Here is a 15,633-nt window from a genome sequence, read left to right as displayed (position 1 = left end):
TGTGTGTTGCATTTAGTAGCACCTGGTTTGTGTTGTTAAGGAATAAATATTGAAGTTTATTTGACAGAATACAACAGAAAATACAATGTTTTTAACACTTAGTAGATCACTGAAAATATCGCATTACCATTGACAAAATATTGCTCCTCGTGTTTGAACATTTCACAGATTTTTTTGTTGTTGCAGGCAGTTATGCATTTAGTTAAACACTCCTTTTCTCTTACATAATACCATGTTACATTCAGACACTAAATCTGTGTCTCAAATGGCACCTTATTCCCTATATATTTGCGTCCCAAATGGAACCCTATTCCCTATATTGTGCCCTATTTTTTGACTAGTCTTATGGGCCTTGGTCAAACGTTGTGCATTATATAGGGAATAGGGTACCTTTTGGGACGTAAACTTAGATCTCTCAATAGGTGGGGATTAAGGTCTCTCAATAGGTGGGGAGTTGAAGCAGCCCTTAGGGATGTTCGCGTGTATGTCCTCTAAGTTCCTGATGTCGTCCAGGATCCTATCGATATCTAGGTTGAGGCCAGTCAACCTGGTCCTCTGGCTGGCCTCCTTCCCTTCTAGGTCCTGCAGTCGAGGCTGGAGCTGTAGGTTGACCTGGCCACGAGCGCTGGTGATGGACTGCTCCAACTCCCCTAGCCTCTCCTCGTCCACACTGCCAGGTTTACCTTTTAGGAGAGTACCAATTGTCAGCACCAACAAACATCATAATAATGTCATAAAACAGTGGTCATATGAAGATGGGATGGTGCGGCAATAAGACAAAAAACAAGTGATTTTGTTTGGTGCGAGTTAGCTGTTTGTAGTTGTTAGTGGAACATACCGATCATGCTCAGAAGGTTATTGATGACCAGGAGTGTTTCTCCCACAGCGTCTCTGGTGTGCTTGGCATTGTTGTAAGCACCAGTTGCTCCAATTGAAGCCTGAGGAGGGAAGAACATTACAAAGCATTACAGACCTTTAATTGGGAAAAATATATTTATTTTAAGAACCATCTTTACATCGACCCAGGTTTGTTTAGGTTTAACATGTCATGTCTGAGAGCATCGCCCTGAAACGGACCTCTGCTGCTCTGTCTTTCTGTATCTCAGCGTTAGCCTTCTCTGCGGCCACTTTGGCCACAGTGGCCACTGCCTGCTTCTGCAGACCCTGCACGTCCTCTTTCAGCTTGGTGGCGTCCTTCAACAGACCAGCAGGAGGAACTGGTAAAGAGCCGGACATTCCCTGTGGAGATCAACAAAGTCAAATGAGCTCATCTCGAAGTTTCCATGCATGCTTGGCAAAATACATTTGGAATCACGCCTGGTAGCTTAAAATGTTAGTATCTTGGTTGTGAATAGGCCATGTCTGGAATCAAATCGACTCATAAGCGTAAGTGACTCGAGACATTAACCTCATTGTTTTGCCCAACTTACATTCTCCTTCTAGAGCTTCTAGCTAAAGGCACAAGCTGTGGATTAGCATATGAACCCCAGTTGGATATTTCTATTGAAAGGAAAGGGTCTGTTAAGGTACCTCCAGTCGAGAGACCACAGCTTCGAGGCTGCTGACAGTGCCCAGTGCATCATTGTAGTCTCCAGTCACACTGCCTATGATGAATAGGGTCTCTGAGTTGTTGCCAACAGCTTGATGAATGGTGGCGTTGATGCCAGGGAGTTTCTTTATGGCCTCGTCGGCCAATGCCTTGTTCTTGTTGATCTGGCCATCAAACCCTGCAGAATACAAGAGACTCAGACATAAGCATCAGTGATTTCTGGCATGTGTGTCTATTCAAGGGTTGCATGTTTCGTCACAATATTGTTTTGAACGTTCGTTTTGGACTGATGCCTTACTGAGAATTCTACTCAATGCATTGTCAATGAGTGCTGATGGAGGCTTCAGCAAAAGTGCATTACAGTGCCTTGGAAATACAATGCCATTCAAAAGGAGGCAAATAATTAGAACGAAACCTTTTGATGTCACCAGATTGACTTTAGACGCAGTATAGATGCAGCTAGTTAGCTAAGATTGAGGGGAGGATTTTAGCTAACTAACATTAGTATTGCTAGCTATTTTTTATTTTTTTTTACAAACTTTGCTAGTTAATAACAACATTGCCATCTGTCTAAAGTAAATTTGACAACATGATATTGCTGGTAATGTTGTTTCCTAGTAAACATTTGACTACTTAAACAATGTCATCGTATTTCCAGGCAATTGTAAAAGTAATTTTGACTAAACAGTCGTTAGCTTCCATCCAGAATGACTGGGCATATCACGACTTTAGGGCGCCACTATTGCATCGCCGGTAGAGCGCAGCTCGGAGAACATTCATAGCAATGAAATGATGTTACGGAGGTGCAACCTATGAATAGTGTATCATTATTTACAATGATTATTTAAATATATCTACCCTGCTATGTCGCAGAAAGTATGTCATAAATATGTTATATGCTTCCTAGATGAGAGAATCATTGTATTTGGTGAAAAGTAAAACAACATTTTAATGATTAATTTTCACCTACTGTAACTGCCGGTAGTGCTGTAGTAAATCATTATTAATTAAACTGAGAAATACAGTGAGTGCACAAAAAATAAAGGCCACCTTACTAATATTGAGGTGCATCCCCTTTTGCCCTCAGAACAGCCTCAATTTGTCGGGGCATGGACTCTACAAGGTGTCAAAAGCGCTGCACAGGGATGCTGGCCCATGTTGACTCCAATGCTTCCCACAGTTGTGTCAAATTGGCTGGATGTCGTTTGGGTGGTGGACCATTCTTAATACACTTGGGAAAGTGTTGAGCGTGAAAAAACCCAGCAGCGTTGTAGTTTTTGACAAACTAGTGCACTTGACCTGGCACCTACTACCGTAACCCGTTCAAAGGCACTTAAATCTTTTGTCTTGCCCATTCACCCTCTGAATGACACACATACACAATCCATTTCTCAATCGTCTCAAGGCATAAAAATCACTTTTTAACCTGTCTCCTCCCTTCATCTACACTGGTTGAAGTGGATTTAACAAGTGACATCCATAATGGATCATAGCTTTCAACTGGATTCACCGGATCAGTCTATATCATGGAAAGAGCAGGTGTCCTTCATGTTTTGTACACTCAAGAGTAAAAGCTCTGAGACATAATTACAGTTGCTGTGTGACTGTGTTTTTCTAATGTATGGGCCAGCCTTGTCAGATATAATGCTGATAGTTTATTCATATTTATACTGTGCTGTAGTGGGAATGAGACCTATAGAAATATGAAAGGCTTTTCATACCTCTTAGCATCTCCAGTGCATTATCCACCCCATCAATATTATCTGTGATATCCTTCAGGGCCAGTTCTGTGTCAGCCTTCGCATGATTTGCTCTGCCAAGAAGCTGGTCATATTTCTGTAAAACAATCAACATTGTGTCAGTTATAACCATTCATAAGGTTTAGTGAAGTCATTAGTGACACTTTTGAAATAGTTCAGTTGGATAATCTAACAGTGAATTTCAGAGGTTACATGAAAACAGTTCTCAGAAACCTTTGAGGTTGGAATATAAGTAATACTATTTAATATACTACCAATCCTACACAGAAAGATGTCTAAATGATGACAAGTTAGTAGTGAAAGGCCTCTAGTGTACCTGCTGAGCTGCCTTCCCCTGGGCCAGAAGATCCTCTACTGCGGCTTTGTCCTCCTGGGTGTCCTCTTGCAGTGCCTGGTACGCTGTTAGGTTCTTCTCCACCCGTTCTCTCAGGCCATCCAGTTTAGCCAACACACTGTCAATGTCCTTCTGCCAGAAAAATAAGCTCAGTCAGACTCAGTGTGTTGTGCAAGTGTAATTACATTATGCTCACAAATCTGTGGAGAACTGCCCTAGATTCCTCACCAGCCAGGTTTTAATTAGGTCGTCCCCCCATGCATTTTTTGCTGACTCATGTTCTTGATCATTAATTGCTTTGTTGTGTTTAAACGTAGCCTAGCAAGGAAACGATTTAGAGATCTAGCTTGACAGACATGCCTTGAGACAGGTTCAACTGCCAATAGTTGTTCATAGTGAAAGGTGTTGAAATTGAATGTCTTTATCTCCTTCATTTCCAGGACCCAGACACTAACTATCAAGGTATGTTTATTATGATTAAGGTATCTCAGAAGACTTGACCTGAAAGTGGTCAACAAATAGAGACCAGAGAGAAATGAGCCTGATGAGAGGCCTGCTCTGCTCAGTACCTTGAGAGGACGAGGGATTCCCAGCTCCAGGGAGGCTATCTGCTCCAGAGTGCCAGTTGCCATCCTGCTCTCATCTTGGGCAGAGCTGCTCAGGCGAGTAGCCAGGCTCTCCATGGCCTTCACCTGGGCGGAGTTCTCATCATACCTGACCAGAGAAAAATTAAAGGGTTAATCTCATCAATCTAACAACAACGGTTCATCAACTATGTTATTATGCAGATCATTACATGGCTGTTAGTAGAGGATATATCATCTACTGTATTTTCACAGGAGATCATGGGTATCGTATTGTATGAAGACATGAGTTTCTTACTTGGTTTTAAGATCACTGATAAGCTCCTTGATCTTGTTTTCCCCTGTCATGACCGATCTCATGAGTGCCAGGGACTTCTCTGACTTTGCAAGGGCACCGTTAGCTGTCTTCTCCATTGTCTCCGATTTGCTCTGCTGTCTAATAAACAGTCACAACATAGTTATTCAGAGCACCACAAGTCATTTTCTAACATGGGATATTCCAGTCTGTATAAATGTGACATGGAGGGGTGCAGTACTAACTTTTCAGCCAGGTCTGTTGCTCTCTGAACCAGAGAAGAGAGGGTGTCCGTGCCCACCCCTGCATCACCTAAGGGGAATTCCTAACATGGGGGTGGAAGGTAAACACTAATGAAATGGATTATTAACAAGCATACATTTGGATATATTCATCTGTCCTTTACTCTCTCCTTATTTGATGACAATGACATCAGTGACAAAAGTAGAATACTACGGAGTAGAATACTACTGTACTACTCACAGCTTGTTTGATGTTGAATCTTGCCTCTTCAAGTTTGCTCCGCACATCACTGATGAGTGTCTGGACATCAGATACCTGTCGTTGGTACTTCTGGTCCTGCAGCTTGATGTTGTCAACGGTGTTGGAGATCGCCTGGATGTCTCTGCCTTCACTCAGCTGGGTTGCACTGATGTCTGAGAGCCGGGCCTGTAAGTCTTTCTCCGATTCTATTCAATAGAACAAAACAAACCACCAACATGAGATCTGCCTCGCGCTTTCTAAACCAATTGCGTCACAAACTGAGTGTGATACATTGGGGTATGACAGAGATACAGTGCATGGACATTGCTTCACCATGTTTCAGATGCCTGATAATCATCCTGAATGGTTTTAATATATGTTGATTCATTAGCAAATGAGTGATCCTCTGACACTATCTATGTTGTATAACCAGTTATGAATGACTTACCAGAGAGTGTCTGTGCATTTCTCTGCAGGTCTGTGACTATGTCCTCTGCTGTTCTGATGGCTTTCTCCATCTGGGCGTTGTTAACTGGTAGACTGCCACTCTCCATGCCCGTAAACAGAGTTTCTATCTCCCGTAGTTTACGACTATACCCCTCCATCTGCAACACATGAACCAACGGGATAGGAAAGCTTTAAAAAGAGCTTATGAAAGGTTAATCTCTGGTGATAGACAAAAATATGACATTCCCTAATAACACGGCACTTTGATACAGCTACGACCGGAAGTGACTTTTCCGTTAGGATAACTTACGCAGCAGGTTAGGAGAATTAACTTAGCAGGTTAGGAGAATTAGGTTAAAGTTAGAAAAAGGGCTAGGGTTAGCAAAAATGATTTCCTAACCTGCTATGAAAAGTCACTTCCGGTCATAGCTGTATTGAAGTGCTGTGTTTTTAGGGAGTCCTCAAAAAGTTAGCTGGCTGGAGGCCAGCATTCACAAAAGATTTGGGTCTGGGTTAGCGACATTAATTAAAGGATGACAAAAAAATTAAAATGATAATAATAATATATATACACACACATACATATATATACACACACACACACACACACACACACACACACACACACACACACACACCTCTGCATTACTAATACTGTAGGACAATATAGTACATTCAGAATGTGTAATTAGAAGCAAGTGTGAGATATCCCTCTAGTGGTGTGGGGGCTGTGCTTTGGCAAAGTGGGTGGGGTTATATCCTTCCTGTTCGGCCCTGTCCGGGGGTATCATCGGATGGGGCCACAGTGTCTCCTGACCCCTCCTGTCTCAGCCTCCAGTATTTATGCTGCAGTAGTTTGTGTCGGGGGATAGGGTCAGTTTGTTATATCTGGAGTACTTCTCCTGTCCTAGTCGGTGTCCTGTGTGAATTTAAGTATGCGCTCTCCAATTCTCTCTTTCTTTCTCTCTCTCGGAGGACCTGAGCCCTCGGACCATGCCTCAGGACTACCTGGCATGATGACTCCTTGCTGTCCCCAGTCTACCTGGCTGTGCTGCTGCTCCAGTTTCAACTGTTCCGCCTGTGATTATTATTATTTGACCATGCTGGTCATTTATGAACATTTGAACATCTTGGCCATGTTCTGTTATAATCTCCACCCGGCACAGCCAGAAGAGGACTGGCCACCCCACATAGCCTGGTTCCTCTCTAGGTTTCTTCCTAGGTTTTGGCCTTTCTAGGGAGTTTTTCCTAGCCACCGTGCTTCTACACCTGCATTGCTTGCTGTTTGGGGTTTTAGGCTGGGTTTCTGTATAGCACTTTGAGATATCAGCTGATGTACGAAGGGCTATATAAATACATTTGATTTGATTTTGATTTGTGAGATGGAGCAGTAAATTCAAACCCTGCAAGGTTTTCATTATGATAATGACATAACTTCAAAGGTTAACTATTGTGTTTCAATGCTTCACATAGTGCTCCTTGTAATTCCTCCTCCCACACTACATCCTGAGGATAGGGGGCACCCCAAATGTCACCCTATTCCCTATTTAGTAGGGTTCTGGTGAAAAGTAGTGCACTATATATGGAATAGGGTGCCATTTGGGACACAACGCCAGCAGCTCCAGATTACGTGGCATTTTCACACCAACACAACTCTTTCATTTATCTGGTAAGTACTTTCCCCTCCCAGGTGGTAGTAGGCTACATGTACTGAGAGGAATCTTGTAAGAAATACTGATGCAAGATCACAACTCTGTAAACCTCTTCCTTTCGTAACAAAATTCCAACTATTCCTTCGTTAACCCACTAAGCTACTGTATAAGGATGTTGAATCAGCGACAGGGTGAGCCAGGACAAATATTACAGCTTGCTGTAGCCTAATTTCTGGTCCAGTTATTGTGTCTGCGTCTCAAACGGCATCCTATTCCCAAGGCCTGTATATAGGGAATAGGGTGCCATTAGGGATGAACACCAAGTGCTGCCATTTAATCATTGGAGAGAGCACTGTGACATGTTTGACCTCAATGGAAAGACAAGGCATTGATCAAATAATCCCAGTGGGTTTTACCTCCGTCTTGACAAGGTTGAAGCAGGAGGGACACGCGGAACGCTGGCACTTCAGACCCTCAAAGCCTTCTCTGCAAGAACACTGGCCCTGGTCACTGCATTTGTTGTACAGAGAGCCCTGAGAATTGCAGCCACAAGCTAGAACGCAAAATGAAAACAATTGTTAAAATGTATATAAAATTGTAGACAATATTTAACTGTTGGAATCTAAAGGAGGAGCTATGTGTCTAAGTGTGAAAGAGCTGGATATGGGGAGCGAACAAGGTGCTGTCCTTACGTTTGCATGCCTCTGATGGCATGCTGTGGTGATAGCCCTCCAGACAGCTCTCACAGAAGAAGCCAGTGGTATGCTTTAGGCATTTCAGGCACTGCCCTGTCTGTGGGTCACAACTACGGACAGTGTTCGGGTCCATGTGTCCGTTGCACTGGCAGCGCCGACAAGGCCTCTGGATGCCATCTTCACCCAAGGGATCGCCATAGAAACCATCCTGGCAGGTGTGGCAATGTGAGCCTGTTGAGAGTGAGGAGGGAGGAAGAGGTAGGTACAATATGAAAAAATATATATATAATAAATATATACGCGCGCACACACACACACACACACACACACACACACACACACAGAGTGCCAGTCAAAAGTTTGGACACACCCACTCATTCAAGGGCTTTTCTTTATTTTTACTATTTTCTACATTGTAGAATAATAGTGACAACATCAAAACTATGAAATAACACATATGGAATCATGTAGTACCTCAAAAAAGTGTTAAACAAATCAAAATATATTCTATATTTGAGTTTCTTCAAAGTAGCCATTTGAATTCTCTCAACCAGCTTCATGAGGTAGTCACCTGGAATGCATTTCAATTAACAGGTGTGGCTTGTTAAAAGTTAATTTGTAGAATTTATTTCCTTCTAAATGCATTTGAGCCAATCAGTTGTGTTGTGACAAGGTAGGGTTGGTATAAAGAAGATAGCCCTATTTGGTAAAAGACCAAGTCCATATCATGGCAAGAACAACTCAAATAAGCAAAGAGAAACGACAGTCCATCATTACTTTAAGACATGAAGGTCAGTCTGAGGAACATTTCAAGAACTTTGAAAGTCTCTTCAAGTGCAGTTGCAAAAACCATCAAGCACTATGATGAAACTGGCTCTCATGAGGACCACCACAGGAAAGGAAGACCCAGATTTGCTTATTTTGGAATGAGTAGGTGTTTCCAAACTTTTGACTGGTACTGTATATGCAGTATATATATAAAATATGCAAATAGCTGACATTAAAAGATCAATGCCCTAATAGTGTATCCCATCTAACAGACATGGTCTGTGACAGTGGGTGTGTCCCAAATAGTACCCTATTCCCTATATATTGCACTATTTTTGACCAGGACCCAAGTGGACAATATAGGGAATAGGATGCCATTTGTGACTATGACTCACCAGTGGTGCCAGGTGGACAGAGGTCACACTTGACCTCCAGGGAACCTGGGCTCACAGAGCAGGCACCTCCATTGGGACAGGGACACTTCTGACAAGACTGTGGCTGGGCAGGATCATTATAGTACCCTGGCGGGCAGATCTGGTGACCAGGGGTCTCATCTGCAGAGTAACAGTCTCCTGTGGAACAACAACACAAAATCACATATAATTTTTGGGCATGTTCAAATTAATTTTCACAACGAATGAACATTATATTTCAATAATTGATTTGAACATGTCTAAAACTATAATTTATCCAGGGAAGTGCATATTGTAAAAGGAGGTCTGTCCCAAATCTCATCATTAACAACAAAATAACAAAATCTATTAAGACAAACATACAGCAACACTTGGACAAAGTTCAAATGTCACCGACCTGTTTCAGAGTCACAGCTTCCTCCTCTACAGCTGCAGGGCTCACAGGAGCTGTATGGACCTTTGCTTGGCGAACTTCTTTTATACCCTGCAGCACACTTCTCACAGAACTGGCCCTCATATCCCACTGGGCAGCTACATTTCTGTACCCATGCAGCTGGGGACCCGGCACCTCGACGGGCAGACTCCATGCGCACGTCGTCAAGGTAACCACGCCCTAGAGGACAGTAAGGCATTGCTTTTTATTGAGTGACTGACAAAAGATGAAGACAAGGCACTGTGATGACAATGTGTACTACTTATTTATAAAGATCACATAAAAAAAACTAAAATAAACTAGATTTAAACCGGTTCCAAAGTACTTATTTACAACATATGCAGGAGAAGAAGTAACACCAAGGATCTGTTGATATACACAGTAACCAATCTTATAGTCTGAGGGATACAAAAATAAGTACTTACCATTTTCTCCAAATGTCCCACGGATTTTAATGTCAGTCAGATTGTGGAGGAGTGTTTGAAACTGGAAAGATGAAAGGTGGGGCCTCCATTCACTGCCCTGTTGCTCATCCAGTCTGAGAATGTAAGACACAGCATGTTTAAAGCCTGAGGAAACATGAGTATTATACTTATGTATTTCACAGTCACACTTTACACCGCCTTGTCCTTGCTACTGTGTAATTATTCTTGCAATTATTATGTACATATAATGAATATGAGAATAAATATGGAAACAAAAACAAAAAACAGTGTGCATTAGGCTACTATATTGGTCACAATAATGTGGTGTATGGTCGATGACTTCTCAATAAACTGAGGAGTATAATCTAGTTATTTAAAACATTTGTACATTTTTTGTTTTTGTTCAATTGAATCACTTTCGAAAATGACTGCCTTCAACTCGAATTGACCCCAGTACTGGTATGGTACAGTTTGTTGTATTAGACAGGATTGGATCTGACCATTTAGAGATAAGCTGCTTGGCAACTAGCCATTTTCCACTTAATTTGAATGAATTTGAATCAGACAAGCAGACGACCCTCTGGTTTACTAACTGTTATTAAGCGTTTACATTCAGCTGTGTGAGATAAACAGTGACCCTTCACATCCACGATGTGAAATCGTCTCCAATGTTTCTCCATTTTTATGTCTTTGGCATCCATCTCACTATCCACCACACCTGCATACTTATCTCCCGCAGATCAAATTATGTTTGTACCTGCCCTGAGACTGTCAGTACACTTGGTACAACCCATTGCTACGGGGATTACACAGCTACGGGAATACACAGCAACGGGATTACACAGCTACGGGAATATACAGCAACGGGATTACACAGCTACGGGAATACACAGCAACGGGATTACACAGCTACGGGATTACACAGCTACGGGAATACACAGCAACGGGATTACACAGCTACGGGAATATGCTATCGCTATCGCTCTCGCGAGACCCCATAGCTGTGTGTTTTTATCTTGTTTCCTTCCTTCAGGGAACAATAGTTTAAAAAAGGTTTATAACGTTACATTTTGCCTAAAGCTAAAATCAAGCTTATCTGTCTAGCACAGTGCTCTGGCTGATTCCAACCTGAATGTGTAAGTAATCTTCTGTCCACTGGGAACGATGGTCCTCAGGTCTCCCAGGGAAGCTGCCACGCTCAGCCCAGATCCCTCCAGCACCACATCAGCCATGGACGGATGGCGAATCCCTCGGTCCAGCCTCAGGGAGAAGGACAGGTTCTGACCGTAGCTCAGCTCCTGGTTGCCCAGGTAAGAGTCTAGTCATCACAAAATAAGACAGAAAACCAGATTATTAATAGATGAATGGTGACTGTATGGTGAGGCGTGTGGTGTAACACATCCAGTACTCACTATAATATTGCATACTTTCATACCTGCACCCTTTGTTTTTTTGTTTGTTGGGAAAAAGCATAGGATGCGTCCAAATGGCACCCTATTTTCAATATAGTGCACTACTTTTGACCAGAGCCTATGGCTCAAAAGTTGTGCAGTTTCTCCTAAGGAAGGCAGTGAGGGATCAATATTAAGAGCAGGGAGCAGAGAGAGCAGCTCTCACCAGGGGCATGGAGGTAAACAGGCAGGATGTCTTTGGAGATGACCTCAATGTCATGATGAGTGGGGGACCAGCGGAAGTGGACTTGAGATGGAGTCACACCGTGAACAGTGGCAGCTCGCCACCCCTCTGGCCCTGAAAAACAGAAGATTGGCAGACATTTAACCTACTGATACTAAACCAAATGAACTAGTGTATATATTACTGCTGTTTGTGTTCTGATCAGCTGAATGGGTGTAAACCTACCATCGTCGAAGGTTGAGGTGACTGTGTGAACGGAGTATCCCTTGGCTGTGGAGCACTCAGTCGAGTGTCCATAGCAAAAGCAAGGTAGAGATTGAGCGGTCACTGAGTTGTCAGTAAGCTGGCCACTGCACAAGAAATACATGAACACATTTAATAGTCAGTCATCTGTCTAATCCAAAGCTCAACATTAAGGTTTAGTTAAGGGAATACACAGTGTGGATAAAAAGTTTTACCCATTAGCAGCACAGCCATTTGAGCTGATAGGTGTTCCATTCTGACACTGGTCACATTTCTCCCCCTGTGTTCCCGCTCTACAGCTGCAGCGTCCTCTACTGTCACAGTGTGCGCCTACAGAACCTGGAAGAAACACCATACATCACCTCACCACCTGGACATCTGGGAAACCACTATCAAATACACCAGGAGTTGTATTCATCGAGTCTCAGAGAAGGACTACTGATCTAGTATCAAGTCCCTCTACCCGTGTCATTTTACTCATTATGATCTAAAAGGCTAAACTGTCCCTAGATCAGAACTCATATTTGGAGACGCTTCTGAATACGGGCCCAGGTATGGTTATCATTTCTTGCTCCATCCTGTTCTGTTCACTCACCTATAGAGCTGCAGTTACACGGCACACAACTGTCTCCTGCCCTCTGGTGGTGGAATCCCTCCTTGCACTTCTCACAATGCCTTCCCTCAGTGTTGTCTTGGCAGTCCACACAATGGAGGCCCCCAGAGTCAGGCAAGCAATAACGTGACTTTCCATTGCATTTACAGATGTCTGCTGCAGGGGTGAAATATACATTGTTGGGACATTTGTGAATTGAAAACTGTGTTTTAGATGAGATCTAACCTTCTAAAATCATAAAACATTAATTTGGGTGTATTTGTTCAGGCTATGGGATAAACAGTCTTCCCCTCACAAATCTTCTTGACCATGAAGAGTTAAGTATAGTCCTTTGACAGTCAACACAGAAAAAATGTATAATTATGTAGGCTATTATCTTTATACAATGTAAGGAGGGGTTGGGAATTGCACAGACTGTCTTTTTTCACAGTGGTGTGAAGTTTAAACCACTGTCAGCAGACTCAGATCTCATAATACCTCATTCCCAAGCGATGAGAGACGAAAGATACTCACTCTGATATCAAGCACACCCACTGTGGGCAACACACTGTTTGCAATCAAGCAAATATCTGTCTGTTTTCTTTGGTAATGTTTTGTACAAACATAGCCAACACATACTGTCTGTCATCAATTATTTGATGACCATTTTACCAAGCATAAATTAGCCTGAGGATATCAAATTCTCCTTTCACACACTAAATGATAACTGAGGAGTTCCTGTGATAATGACAGGCTGCAGCTTGTAGCTGTTTTTGTCGATGGGGTAATATAGAAAGGTACAGAGCTCAGAACATCAAGTCGTATTGCCCTAAGAGGAGACATGAGTTATTGTCTGTGTCCCAAATGGCACCCTGTTTCTATATAGTGCACTACTGTGTGGAACTCAGTAGGGCACTATCTAAGGAATAGGCTGCCATTTGGGGAACAGCCATCAATAATGCAGTGACTCAAGCCTTCCAGGTCAGTATGGTTGTCCAAAAGTTTTTTTTTTTTTTTTTTAACTCAGCAACTTATCGCAGGTGGTCCTCTGTAGCGCCATTGGTAGAGCATAGTGCTTGCAACACCAGGATAGTGGGTTCGATTTCCAGGACCACCCATATGTAAATTGTATGGCTAAGTTTTTGTATGGCGCATGGCTAAGTCACTTTGGATATATTTACCACCGCACCACACAGTAAGGAAAGTGTTGAGGATTTATCTTTGCTAAGAGTACTACAAGTAAACATCCAGTTTAATATCAAGATCTGCAGAGACCTTCATAGACTATAGTATAGCAATATAGTAGTATAGTTATGTAATATAGTATTATAGTTATGTAACTCAGTAGTACAATCATGTTTCTTAAAATCATAAACCCCCTTTCCCCTAAAAGCATACCTGTGGTAAATATCCTTAGATCAAAAGTGTCATTTTTATATCTACTTTAGCTACAAAAGACAGAATACACAAACACAGATTTACAGGAACACAACTGCTGCAGGTAGCCCAATTAGCTAAAATTGTGTTCTGTCGGCTACCTCCTATCCTCCGAGTGTGAAAGAGGTCAAATAATTCTAAATTCATGTCCCCAATTCAAAAGCAACAACCAATTTTAAAATGCTGAAGGCTGATTATGAATGCAGACATAACTACAATTTAGGATTTTGATATTGTTCATTAGGTAAAAAGTTAGACACTTACATCCTCCATATCTGTAGGTTCCTTGGATAGACGACCAGGTACAAAGAGAAAGTCCACACAGAAATATCCAACTGCTCATCATTGTCACAGAAAATCGAACGGGAATTAAGTAGATCCAAATTGTCATATAAGTACAATCAAACTAACAGGCTGATCAGGCCGGCTACACCTGATGTTTCTGCTCAACATCCCCAGGTGAGCTTCTTTTAACACCTCCCCGTGGCAGGCTGTGGCATGTGGAGGACAGTCTCACAGCTGGAAGGTTACTCACGTGTGATTCAGAGGCCATACACTGGCTGTGCCCACTCTCACAGGAAATGTCGGGCTCTGTATCACTACTATGGACATTGTCAAGACATGAATAAAGAGAAGTGTTGTTTGATGCAGCATGAAAAAGCTCAGTCAGGATTTTTACAGAAATGTTTACATCCGCTTCACAATTAACGAGACATACTCGAAGGAACATTTCAAAATGTGAATCTAGAAGATCTAATTCCCATATGTTACATGAATAAGTGAAGACTTTAAATAGAAAAAGTTAAACAGAAATATGTATCCTAATGGTGTTACTAGAATAGTGAATACAACTGGATTATGCTTGTGTATTTTCACCTTCTCATCAAAAGCATAATTACAAATAATATTCAAAATGTCTACAGTGCAAAATTAAGAGAACACCCCACAATAGAAAAAATATGAAAACCAAAACCTCAAACCAAAAGACCTGACATAGTTGCTGCCACTTCCTTTAAAAGGTTTGTCATTGTTTTGCTGATGATTACAACGGAATAGCCTAGAACACTGAAAACCGAAGATGAGGCACTTATCACAAGCAAACAGTGGAAGCTGTAAGTTTCTTCAATGTGTGCAATGGTTTTCAATATCAGGATCAACTCGATTGCTTAAATCAAGCTAAATCATGTGCAGCAACCCCCCTCTTATTTATATAAACCTTTAATTTATTCCAGGAAGTCCCATTGAGGTCAGAAGACCTATTTAACACGCAGCCTGGAAATTGTTCAATCCAATATCTATCATCTGCCAACATCACTTAAGTCTGTTTATTTGGAAAAATAAATGTGTTCCTGAGCAACAGCACTTTGTATAGAACATTCACCGTAGTAATAATGCTTGTTTCCATCCCCTCAAGGGTTGGCAGTTATTTACCAATCCAGAATAAGAATGATTCACCCACTTCGTGTTTGAACATATGGACGGTATTGTACGACTTTGGGTGGGGAACACCATGTGAAGCATAATAACACCATAAAAAGGGACACAAGTCAGTTCCAGGTGAAAGAACAGACAAAGCTTGAAAATCTGAATTTCACACCTCATACACATGATCATATTTGTTCAGTTCACAAGGCAACTTTTCTAGTCACCTGTTCAATAAATCTGATATTTTTCCTGACTCATTTGTAAAAGTTTCCATGATTTAAAAAATGTACAGATTCATGGAATGTACCTTTTAACATTTTATAGCCACACCCTTGGAATCAGACGTGAAGCCAGACAAACAGAAAGACACATCCTTCAGCGATGAGTACATTCCTGATAAGGGAAAAAAGGTGCCCAAGGGCTATGAGTTTTGTACTGTTTGAAAATGGCTGCCACACCCTTA

The 15,633-nt window shown here is 42.0% G+C and overlaps 1 protein-coding gene across 1 annotated transcript; it reads right to left on the bottom strand.

Moving 5' to 3' along the window:
- Positions 1-35: 35 nt before the first annotated feature.
- On the bottom strand, positions 36-14,251 carry lamc2 (laminin, gamma 2). The gene is made up of 22 exons (XM_024391686.2): positions 14,010-14,251; positions 12,312-12,485; positions 11,932-12,055; positions 11,699-11,823; positions 11,456-11,587; positions 10,967-11,156; positions 9,839-9,951; positions 9,378-9,593; positions 8,963-9,139; positions 7,797-8,030; positions 7,521-7,657; positions 5,454-5,610; positions 5,006-5,211; positions 4,768-4,847; positions 4,526-4,663; positions 4,213-4,357; positions 3,626-3,775; positions 3,271-3,385; positions 1,531-1,727; positions 1,078-1,239; positions 839-938; positions 36-683 (listed from the first exon to the last, which is right to left on the bottom strand). Exons 1-22 carry the CDS (start codon positions 14,134-14,136, stop codon positions 430-432), a joined length of 3,453 nt encoding a protein of 1,150 aa, XP_024247454.1. The 5' UTR covers positions 14,137-14,251; the 3' UTR covers positions 36-429.
- Between the last annotated feature and the right edge of the window lie 1,382 nt (positions 14,252-15,633).

Source organism: Oncorhynchus tshawytscha, linkage group LG28, assembly GCF_018296145.1.
Source record: "Oncorhynchus tshawytscha isolate Ot180627B linkage group LG28, Otsh_v2.0, whole genome shotgun sequence".
Classification (NCBI taxonomy): domain Eukaryota; kingdom Metazoa; phylum Chordata; class Actinopteri; order Salmoniformes; family Salmonidae; genus Oncorhynchus; species Oncorhynchus tshawytscha.
Note: the sequence above shows the minus strand (reverse complement) of the source record. Positions and strands in the feature narration are given on the sequence as shown.